Source organism: Haliotis rubra, unplaced genomic scaffold (genome assembly GCF_003918875.1).
Source record: "Haliotis rubra isolate DU_JTF1 unplaced genomic scaffold, ASM391887v1 Scf485, whole genome shotgun sequence".
NCBI lineage: Eukaryota > Metazoa > Mollusca > Gastropoda > Lepetellida > Haliotidae > Haliotis > Haliotis rubra.
Window position 1 is genome coordinate 226511 of NW_025767174.1, and position 12955 is coordinate 239465.

The following is a 12955-nucleotide window of genomic DNA, read 5'->3' on the forward strand; positions in this document are numbered from 1 at the left end:
TCGTCCCCCTAGCCTCCTGTTGTTACAAGCTGATAATTATTACTCACCGTATTACTCAGCTGTACTCACTCCCCTGTAACTGGATTAACTGCTACTATTAATTAACTCGTTAGGTCAGGTGTTGTGAGTAGGTGACTACCGGCACTTGGTATAGAGAATCACAGCTCAGTGATCATTATTGATCATTAGATGATCATTGTTGCTAATAATTGACAAAACAAATATGCTTCCTTCCTTCTCACAACCATCAACTGCTTAATGAACATTTCCTCCTGATCAGTGATCCATGATTCTCTATTATCTATACCAAGTACCGGTAGTCATCTATTCACAACCCACACCTAACCTAACGAGCTAACCTAACAGGGAAGTGAGTACAGCTAACAGAACAGCCAGGCGAGGGGCAAGAGGTACTATAGTGGCTTGTAACAACAGGGGGACGGGGGCTAGAGGAATGATGCCATTGCCACAACCGGCGTAAAACTAAACTCGCTCACTCATTCACGATTCATGCTAGTCGAGAAGCCTATGACTACAAAAAGTACAAGGCATGCACACACATGATGGACACAGGCATGCACACACATGATGGACACAGGCATTCACACACATGATGGACACAGGCATTCACACACATGATGGACACAGGCATTCACACACATGATGGACGCAGGCATTCACACATGATGGACGGACACATGATGGACACAGCATGCACACACATGATGGACACAGGCATGCACAGGCACACACATGACAGATGGACACAGGCATTCACACATGATGGACACAGGCATGCACACACATGATGGACACAGGCATTCACACACATGATGGACACAGGCACACAGGCACACACATATGATGGACACAGGCATTCACACACATGGACACAGGCATGGACAGGCACAGGCATTCACACACATGATGACGGACACAGGCATTCACACACATGATGGACACAGGCATTCACACACATGATGGACACAGGCATTCACACACATGATGGACACAGGCATTCACACACATGATGGACACAGGCATGCACACACATGATGGACACAGGCATGCACACATGACATTGGCATGCACACATGATGGACACAGGCATGCACACACATAACGTACACAGGAATTCACACACATGACGGACACAGGCATTCACACACATAACGTACACAGGCATGCACACACATAACGGATACAGGCATTCACACATGATGGACACAGGCATACACACACACATGATGGACACAGGCATGCACACACATGACGGACACAGGCATTCACACACATGATGGACACAGGCATGCACACTCATGACTGATGCAGACCTACACACGCATGAACAGACACAGGCATTCACACACTTGATGGACACAGGTGCACACACAGCCTGAATTTGCACACATCTAATCCAGGTCTCCTCTTCATAGTGTTTTTTCTTCTCTTTTTTTCAGGAAGTTTTAGTCAATGGTGTTTTTATGCCGACAATAGATCTCTTGTCAGATCCAGACTATATCAACCAATATATCGCATGGCTGGTGAGTAATGACATTAATCCCACTGGAGTATAACTGTGTCCCAGTTCATAGTTTAGTGCCAAACATTGTAATAGTCAGGTCTGAAAACTTGAGCAAGATTTTCCTTCTAACAATTCATGTATGAATTTTGTTTCCATGGAAAAAGTTTTAAAAAGCCAAAACAAGCTGTAATGAGAAACAGATGAAACAGAATAAATGTTTAACAGTCATGGATTACAGTTTCACTGGCACCAGCAGAGGAACTCTATATACGACCCAATGAAAGTAGCGTATGGGTGGTGTGATAGTCTAGTGGTTAGAGTATTCGCTCATGACACCAGAAACCCAGGTTCAGTTCCCCACCCACTTTGGTTGACATTGCTAGAATATTACCAAGAGCAGCATAAAACCATACTCACTCAAAGTAACAAAGGTGGAATGGTGCCTACGTTTGTTTTAGAATGTGGAATATATACTCATGGAATTATTTTTAACCGATTCTTAATACACCATATCCCCACTTGAATCCACTGATCCTTTACAACATGATAAAACATGGCTTGAAATTGGAAATGACTTGTATGCTTTGCATTGTATCAATTATTTGTTTGTTTATCCTCCAGTGCCGTGAACCATCCTTTACTAAGGAGACATTTCTGACTGTGATAAAGACAAGTGATACCGAGGCTGAACTTGACGCTGTGAAGGACATTATAGAGTCTGAGATAGCCAAGTGGCGATCTAAGGATACTGGGGGCAGTGATGGTGAGTGCTTAGTACTCCACCATGGAGGTATTACAACGTTTGAAGTATTGTAAATGTCTTGCGAGTTCATTTGACATTTTGAGTGTACAAGTCCAGTGAAAAGTCTGAATGAGGCGTAGTCAGCATGTCTGTCTACTTTTGGTGCAACTAATTAACTTATAGGAGGCACAGTTGGTCGTCGTCTGATGTGCCACAATAGGCTGTGCAGAGTTGGCTCCCTTGGGCACAACTGATAAATATGAGCTCCATAAAAACAGGATTAGTCCAAGACACACACAGACAAAAACTAGCACTCACACACACGTTACGTTTGAAGTGCAACATGTTTTAACAGTACATTACGTCCATTTTCACCTCTCGTCTTTAACACCCGTGAAGATCCGTGTTAGAATTGGTTTTCAGTAACCCATGCTTGTCATAAGAGGTGACTAGCAGGATTGGGTGGTCTGACTCACTGACTTGGTGGACACTTCATATCCCAATTGTGTAGATCGATGCTCATACTGTTGATCACTGGATTGTCTGGTCCAGACACGATTATTTACAGATCACCGCCATATAGCTGGAATATTGCTGAGTGTGGCTTAAACCTAAAGTCACTCACTCACTCACTGAGTGTGGGGTAGCCTAATGGTTAAACCTAAAGTCACTCCCGGTTCACTCCTGGGCACAATGTGTGAAGCCCATTTCTGGTGTCCCCTGCCGTGATGTTGCTGGAATATTGCTTAAAGTGGCGTAAAACCAAACTCAGTCACTCACTCACTCACTCACTCACTCACTCACTTCTTTAACATGAATGTATTGACCATCACATCTGCCTCTGTTTCAGATGCTATTATTAAGCAGAACTTGAACAGTTTAGTGTTTGTGCGGGACACATGTGAGGCTCGCAAGAAGCGGTTACAGGATGGACCAACAGAGCCAGACATTCTACCAGAAGATGAGGTATACAGTTATTCTGCAAGTTCTGTTTACACACTATTGAGCACCCTTCAGTTACTGTTTTTCAACATCTCCTCCCGAAGTACAAGTCTTATGGATGTGAAACATCGCATGAATTATCCCAGATGTAGTGTGTCTAAAAGTTCTCACAGAATTCTGATCAGATTATATACTAGGCCACCACTATATCTTCATAGGTCAGAACCTGTGCTTCAGAACCTTGTCAGTCTTTTTTTAGTTATCAATAAGTTTCCCTCAAATCCATCATTACTCGTTTTGTGATGCATGGATTCAATTATGGAATTGGGCTGCAATTAAAATATGTTCTGAACGACTGTCAGTCCCATAAATGGCATCAAAGAGCACTCAAGTTATGACTGTCTGATCAGGCCCCGATTTCTCGAAACAAACTTAAGTCTGAGTTTTTACTCAAATTTGAGAAAACGCAGGAAAATGCATTTCCCAGAATAAACTGAAATCAATATTAAACTCAAACTTAGTAGACAATTTGAGTTTGGTGGATAGATTACTTAAGTTGTTTGGGCTTTTTTTATTTAAAAAAAGCAGTTGAGTTAAAAATACAGCTGTTTCAAATTGTCAAACTCAGTTTGAAATTTGAGTAAAATTTAAGCTTGTTTCGGGAAATCGGGGCCTGTAGCCATGGTAACCATGGTTTTGATATTTTTAGCTCACATTAAAATGCCAAATTTAAATGCTTTGAAACAGTTGTAGCTTTATAGATAATAGTATAATGTAGGGCTATCTATCGCTATAGATCATAAATATTGATAATCATTAACTAAATAACGATCAGTAATTATCTGTGAAGTAACTTTGAGCAAAAAGGCCAAAAACTGTGTGAAAGAAATGAATATATTTCACATCACTGGTGAGTGGAGACATGTCTGTGCATGGTAACTAACTAAACATCATCCGAAACATTATTTAGAACTAGCCCATGATAATCATTAACTAAATAACGATCAATAATTATCTGAGAAGTAACTTTGAGCAAAAAGGCCAAAAACTGTGTGAAAGAAATGAATATATTTCACATCACTGGTGAGTGGAGACATGTCTGTGCATGGTAACTAACAAAACATCATCCGAAACATTATTTAGAACTAGGCCATGATTGAAAAGTTAACTTTGTATATTATATGGGTAAATTAAAACTTTATTCTATCACAATAGTTTGTGTACACTAGGGCTGCAACGAATACACTATGTGGCAATATGATACATATCATGAATATTGGGTAACAAATATGAATAATTATTCACGAATACAATATTGTAGTTAAGTGATTGATGTTCAGTATGGAACGCCCATGTTGACAGTGTTAATTTGTCACAGCAATAACCAGTGATTTCATGACACTCAAATTTGGTATGTAATAGTTATAGATGACAGTACCATGTGTGGCCTTGGAAAACTAACATGACTTGTGCTACTGCAAGGCTAGTACATATTCCATAACTCCATATCTCACTTTGAAAAAGGACATGAGGGTTCAAGTAAAACATGCTCCCTTTAAAAAATTGTAAGTATTCGTTAATATTCGGTTCTGGGCCTAGATTTTCGAAGCTCTCTTAGCTCTAAGATAGTCGTAAGTTAATGTTAATGAATGGCACTTACTGACTATCTTAGCGCTAAGAGAGCTTCGAAAATCTAGGCCCTGGTGACCACGAATAACGAATTGAATTCATGAAGGGTTACAGTTCGATTCACCAAATATGCGAGTGAATTGTTACAGATTTAATGTACACTATTTTCACATCGATAATCTTTTATTATTTTCCTATCGACGCTATTCTTGATTATCATCTTTTCAGCCATCCCTGATATAATGTAAACTGCTCCTGTTGCAGGGTCCTGACTTTCTGAAGTACCACAACTTGTATATACTGAGTCTGGACGACATTATGGCCAACAACATTGCTCTTCAGTCTTTCATTGGTCAGTTTCCTGCTTTGGAATGTAAATATCTCCTGCTGTTCTGCCTGTAATGGATTGGATTAGTGGCTGTTTGTCCTAGGAAATCTTGTAAGAGGCAACTAACGGGTGGTCAGGCTTGCTGACTTGGTTGACACATGTCAACGGTTCCCAATTGCAAAGATCGATGCTCATGCTGTTGATCACTGTATTGTGTGGTCCGGACTTGATTATGTACAGACCGCCACCATATAGCTGGAATGTTGCTGAGTGCGGCGTAAAACTAAACTCACTCACTCACACCAACACTAACAAAAATAGAAACATTTTTTCTTATGAAAATACATCTTTTTATTTGCAGAATTCATGACCTGTAAAGGGGGGCAGCAGTATTTATATTTCTACTTAAACGTGGAAGTAAGTACTCTCAGTAATTGACATGTGAACTAGTATGTAATAATAATAATAATAATCCCTTGGTTCGGTACCTCCTGATCTCTTGGCCCAGATCAGGAGAGTGCTCGGGTTCTCCAGCGGGAGCACAGCCCTTCTGACACTCTGGGTAATGCAGAAGGCTGCAGTGTTGGGAGCCTTCATATTCTCCAGAAAGTTCTTGGTTGGTTCGACTAGGCAGGGTCTCATGGGAGAAATCCTATTCGCTGTCTGGGTGCGTGTAGAGGGGGCAAGGGCCCTGTGCTGATGATGAGCCTTACCAGCCTGACTGTGCCAGGATCACCCGAACCCTCTCTGCTTCATTTTCATCTTAACATAATAATGCAGTAATAATGTGAATAATGATAACTAAATCCACGCAAAAAGCATGGTCACATTATCAGTTTCATTTCATCCTACAAGGTGTCCTAACTGTGAGATGAACAACGGCTTTTGTTTACCTAAGACACTTAGATACAAATTGTAATTTGTAAAGGATGGCTTTTTTAATGTCGTTGCGGTCCTTTTAAAATTAGATCATATCTCTCACTACTGCTAAATATATAGATCTTAGGGCATCCCATTATGGTAATAGGACACAGTTTGTTCAGTGTGATGGAAACTCATCTTCGTCCAAGACATCCTCTTTGTAGCACCTGTGATGATAGCCTTGGTCTGTGTATTAGGGTTTCCGGGCGGCAGCTGAACAGCAGATCAGAGAAGCCCACAAGTTGAAAAACGAGAACTGCAAAGCAGCAGAACCAGACCTGGAGTCACTACGCAGAGCAGCAATGATCATCTACGATCAGTACTTGTCTGACAAGGTAATAACATGTGATCAGTATTTGTCTGACAAGGTAATAATATGATCAGTATTTGTCTGACAAGGTAAAAACGTGATCAATATTTGTCTGACAAGGTAATAACATGATCAGTATTTGTCTGACAAGGTAATAACATGATCAGTATTTGTCTGACAAGGTAATAAAATTATCAGTATCTGTTTGACAAGGTAATAACATGATCGGTATTTGTCTGACAAGGTAATAACGTGATCAATATTTGTCTGACAAGGAAATACAGCTGTGATAATATATGATCAGTATTTGTCTGACAAGGTAATAACGTGATCAATATTTGTCTGACAAGGTAATAACGTGATCAATATTTGTCTGACAAGGTAATACAGCTGTGATCATATACGATCATTATTTATCTGACAAGGTAATAACGTTATCAATAGTTGTCTGACATGGTTGTACAGCTATGATAATATATGATCAGTATTTGTCTGACAAGGTAATAACATGTGATCAGTATTTGTCAGATAAGTTAATAATATGTGATCAATATTTGTCTGACGAGGTAATACACTTCTGATAATATCAACATCTCTGATTTTAGATTTACATGCGACATTGATTGTCTGAAATTTTAAAAGTATCGTGAGGTAATGTAAGTCCCCTTTGACATGACTTGATCTTTAATACATAAATTGTTCTCATCATAATATGGCTGAAATACTGCCAATGTGACGCTAAATATTAACTCGCACACTCACTGGTGTGACATGTAAGTGTTGATTGTTCCAGGCCAGCTCCAGGATTAAGGTCGAATCAGACATCAGCAAGAGAACCATCAACAACATCAAGAGCAAGATGCTGTCGGAGGATGTGTTCGACACTGTGCAAGCTCGGGTAAGCAAATAATGTCAGCTGTCTGGAGTAGACCAAGGCTATCCTGATAAGAGGCATTTTAAAATAATTTTAAGTTATTTAAATCCTCACTCAAACATCCATTTGGGTACAGGTGTACCAGAACCAACATGTCTCTCTCTCTCACACAACAGGTGTACCAGATCCTAACATATCTCTCTTGCTACAGGTGTTCCAGATCCTACATATTTCTCTCTCTTGCTACAGGTGTACCAAATCCTACATGTTGCTCTCTCTTGCTACAGGTGTACCAGATCCTAACATATCTCTCTTGCTACAGGTGTACCAAATCCTACATGTTGCTCTCTCTTGCTACAGGTGTACCAGATCCTAACACATCTCTCTTGCTACAGGTGTACCAAATCCTACATGTTGCTCTCTCTTGCTACAGGTGTACCAGATCCTAACATATCTCTCTTGCTACAGGTGTACCAGATCCTAACACATCTCTCTTGCTACAGGTGTACCAAATCCTACATGTTGCTCTCTCTTGCTACAGGTGTACCAGATCCTAACATATCTCTCTTGCTACAGGTGTACCAGATCCTAACATATCTCTCTTGCTACAGGTGTACCAAATCCTACATATTTTTCCTTATCCTGACTCATGCTCTTTTGCTTGTCTTCTTCTTCTTGCGAACATAGTGGAACACTTGTATCTCCTTATTTGAAGCTCCCTTCAAAATAAAATCACTAATTGGTACTCACCACGAGTTGCTCCCCTTTGTCTCCCCTGGCGGGAAAGGTGTCGCCACCCTCTGGCCATGTGCTGCACTCTCTCCTTCTTCGCCCAGTGAGCAGGATGTGAGAGCGCCTTGTGTCTCCTTACACACCATATCCTTTGATAATCTCTTAGTTTTTACCTCTCATAGGTTACTATAGAGGTATAGCTAGTATCCTTTACTATTTGTATTGATTAATTATCGTATTTCTACTGTTTATTCACGTGTATTCGTGATTGTTCAGCTAGCTTTACGTTGATGAAAATCTGTGCGATTTGTAGATTACGTTTTCTGCCTCCGATCCACATGTAATATGCCCTAGTTGTTCTCGCCCGTGCATGCGTTTAATTCCGCGTTGCAGTTACTGCATTAATTTATCTCATTCTGCATTTAATAAATATCTACTTTATGTCTTAAGGCGTGCTGCAGATAGATCACGCAAACAAGGGCAAAACATGGCAGAGAGTCCAGATATTCCATCCAGTCAGCTGCTAGCGTCGACCCTCTCCCGTCTGGTGTTCTGCTAGAGACCCCTGCGGCAGAGGAACGTGGGGCATGATCCGTTACCTCAAAGAAACGACCGGCCTCCCAGACATCCCGGCCATTGCAGACCAAGTCTAAGAGGGCCTCATCGTCGCCTCAACGCAGATTGAGGGACACCCAGGGCAGCGCAGACTTCCAAAGGGAAATCACGAAGACAGCAAGAACTTTCTCAGCCGAGATCGCTCCAGCAGCAGAATTGGGCCTCTACGATGATCAGCCGATAATCATCCCCGACTTACGGCAGAAGAAGCTGACCGGTGTCAGCGACTGTGACTTCTGCAGAGATCACCATGCAGCCTGATGCCTCTACACCGGCGTCAGGCGTCATTGATGTGAACCCCATCGCAGAAAAGGCGCCCGGCGACTTCGTCACAGATCATCCCAGAAGACATGATGCGGCAGTTTATGAACATCATGGAGGACCACTACAAACTGCGCCAAGCAGTCCGAAGCCAGCGAAGGCTCCAACGTGACAGCACCCCAGAGGCACCCCCGTCAAGCGTAGCAGCCAAGGCGATGTCACCTTCGCGAAGCGAAGTCCCGCACCACCTTGGACGAAGGACCTAGATGTACAGCCTTCAGCGGCGGGAGAGATCATCACCATCTTCGATTTCATCTCTAGATATGGACTCAGACCATCAGACATCACGGAGGCCTTCGCGAAGGTCATATCATCGATCCCCGGACCGGACGAAATGAAGCTTCAGCGAAGGCATTCGCGAAGGACATATGATTCCAGATCCTCATCATCTAGAAGAACATCGAGGGACTGCGAAGAGCCCGCTAAGCTATCAACACAAGTCTCCGAAGATCATCCCATAGACGATCTCCACTTCGTTCATCACCAGGCCGATCACCCGTCAGATCTCCACATAGAGCGCGACAAGTCAACTAGATCGATCGCCACAAACCTCATCAGATATACAGACAGCTACATGCAGTCCCAAAGAGCATCTACAATTTGTTGATGATGATGGTTTTGAGGATGATGGAGGAATCATATTTTCTGATGCAGAGATACGGTATTGGATGGTCAATAACCTAGATCTCACATCACCATCTAAAAGTGGCAATACAGGCGCAGAGACGTATTTGATGAAGGAAGATGATCCAGATGCAATCACTCTACCCCGATCGACCCGATTAAGCGGCAGTGCCACAGAATCTAGATGCAGCTTTCCAGAAAGCTACGAAAGTTCAGATACCACATCTGCCCAACTTTCAAGCCAAGAAGTTCTCCACGCATAACATGGACTCCTTCTACAAGGCCCAGGACATCGATGAGAACTATAAGATCATCAGCGATGTAAAGAACAAGATTTACAAGATGGATGATCGCAAGTTGGCTCATATAGAAACCATGGCGAGGAGACGTATGTTCTTTGGGTTAAATAGATCTAGGACGATCAATGAGACTCTTATTACTAGATTCCGGGATTCCACGACGGAAGATGATAGAATGATTTATTCTGCCTTACTTATGCAAAAGAAAGATCAGCAGTTTTTAACGGATCATCTTACATCTGTTTCAGCAGCACTGACCTTAGCTCGTCGTCAAGGCCTCCTGCGCCTCCTGTAATTAGGGGAGAACTTTACAGCCCCACTTTATACAGCCCGTGGTCGACAACATCCATCTTTGACGGAGATCGACGACAAAGTCGCCAAGGAAGTCTCTAAGGATTCCAGGGAAGTCCTTATGATTAGATCGATGGACACACTAGCCAGCGTCATTCGTCAGACTTCACAAAGATACTCAGGCAGATCTAAGTTCACGGGCCTACAAAGAGGAAGAGACAGGAAGATAGCCAGCTCTAGAGGTAAAGATTCTTTTCACGCCCATATGGCAACTATAGAGGAGGATCAGGAAGAGGCAGGACACCCAGAGGTTCCCGCAATTATAGACGCTGAAACACAGGTTGGAACGACTGGAGTCTTCCACCCCAGCCGTTCCAGTACAGCCAGCTCAAGTGGGTGGGCGCCTCCAACTACACTGGGAAAACTGGGGAATATTGCAAGACCCTTACGTCTCCAACATTCTTCAACACGGATTTCAGATCCCTCTACAGGCCAAGCCTCCGCTGACAATCAAACCCCCAAGTTCGATTTACAAGCTGCTAACAACTACCAAAGATAAGAGAGGCTGTTTCATCACTCCTATCCAAACAGGCCATAGAAGTAATAGATCAAGCAAGCGTCCGAACCAGGTTTCTACTCCCCAGTTTTCCTAGTTCCCAAGAAAAACTCCACGGAGAAATACAGACTCATCTACAACATGAGCTTTTTCAACAAGAACTATCTACGCGAACCACCAGAAGTTTCGCATGATACATTTACCTCAGTTACGCCAGATGATTAGATCCTATGGACTACATGGGCAGCATAGATCTACAGGATGCCTACCTGCACATCCCCATTCATCCCGATTCCAGGAAATACCTACGATTTACTCTAGAAGGGCTACATTACCAGTGGAAAGTACTCCCATTGAATATCATCAGCCCCTGGCTATTCACGAGGATAACGAAACCGATTATCAAATTTCTACATCGTCAAAGGCTACGCGAGTGCGTTTTACCTCGACGACCGGGATACAAGTAGATCAAGATCCACTGCGTCTCAAACTACAGTTAAATTACATCATAAAGCTACTAACACAACTAGGTTGGTTAGTAAACTTACATAAAGTCGGACCTAGTACCATCGCAAGACCTGCAGTTCCTAGGTATTCGATTCATCACAAATCGCAACCGTATTATGGTACCAGAAGACCGTTGGCTCAAGATACAGCAGACCATTCCACCAGCTCTACTCTCTCGTTACCACTGCGACAATGGCAGAGCCTACTAGGTCTTCTCACATCAGCCCAAGACATGACTGTCACAGGCAGATTACAGTTACGTCCCCTACAGGTCCTCATCAACGCACATCTCAACGATGTACAACCATTCAGTCTACGAAACATCTCAGACCGCATCTACTATGGTGGACCAAGAAATCGAATGTCTGCGAAGGGATTTGTTTAGCAGAGCAGGAATACAAAACCCATCTGTATGTAGAGCGTCACTCCAAGGTTGGGGAGCTCATCTCACCAACCACACGATATCAGGGTTATGGAATCAGCAAGAATGCAAACTCCATATAAACAGTCTAGAAATGAAAGCTGTAATCAACGCCATTCTACATTGGAGCACATTCCTACAAAATGCTGGCCTAATGATCCATACAGACAATTCGACAGTGGCGTTCTACATAAACAAGCAAGGCTCAACGAGATCGATGAACCTTTTGAACCTAAGCTTTCAACTGTTCGATTTAATACAAGATCTAAATCTACATGTCAGAGCAGTGCACATTCCCCGAGCCAGAAATATACTAGCAGGCGGCTCTCTCTCGGCCTCATCTACCATCACCGACAGAGTGGATGATCAACAGGAAATTTTTGCACAGATAACCAAGCAATTAGGAGCGCGCTAATAGACCTATTAAGCACGCTGATTCAACAATCAGCTACCGACATTAGGTGTCACCAGTCCCAGACCCCCAAGCTTGGGCAACGGATTCTAAGTCTATCATGGAAGGCCTCAATGCGTGCGCGTTTCCGCCGCCAGCAATAATACCTCAAGTATTACAGAAAATCAGACAAACACAGAGCCTACAACTCACTTTGGTCGCCCTACTGGCGGCCAGAACGCGTGGTTTCCATACTAATTCAAGAAATCGGTCAACCAACACTGGAGCTACCCAAAGCGGCGCCAAACCTGTTAATTCATCCTCACACCAAACAAGTGCACGGAAACCCAGCAATGTTCCAACTACTACGTTATGGACTGTATACAAATGTGTTTAAACAAGAGAGGATATTCTGCCAGGGCGGCAAAAGCAGTCACGCTTTGCCTTCACGTTACTCAACTTCGTAACTTGTAACGACGACAAGTGGCACAGTTTCGAAAATTATGCAACAAAGAAAGGGTTTACAGCAAGAGAGGCTTCACAACCTCAAGTGGCAGACTATTTGTGTTACCTACGCCAAAACAAACATTTAAAAGGTTCAACGATATCAACATATCTTGCGGCTTAGTTCTGTAATCACCATGAGAGCGGGTGTCAAATTGACAAGATCTCCAGAGTTACTGGCCTTACTCACGAGCTTTCGATTGGAGGACCAAAAGCGGAAGTTCCACGCTTCCAGCTTGGGATCTGAATGTAGTGTTACAACACCTCACGAGTGAGGTCTATGAACCTTGGAATCGACAAACTTTGAATTTCTCTCACAGAAAACACTGTTTCTGCTATAAGCTAGCCACAGCAGCAAGAATGTCTGAAATTCACGCTCTGGATTCTGAGAGGATACAGTTTGATGACAATCATAACACAGCC

At 42.8% G+C, this 12955-nt stretch overlaps 1 protein-coding gene across 1 annotated transcript in view; it reads left to right on the forward strand.

Moving 5' to 3' along the window:
- The window catches only part of LOC124291188 (sorting nexin-13-like), a 63091-nt gene that overhangs the window by 27626 nt on the left and 22510 nt on the right, over window positions 1–12955 (forward strand). The window contains 7 exon segments of the mRNA XM_046728122.1: window positions 1461–1544; window positions 2147–2288; window positions 3118–3233; window positions 5103–5190; window positions 5528–5583; window positions 6285–6422; window positions 7191–7295. Coding sequence (XP_046584078.1) covers window positions 1461–1544; window positions 2147–2288; window positions 3118–3233; window positions 5103–5190; window positions 5528–5583; window positions 6285–6422; window positions 7191–7295 — 729 coding nt within the window.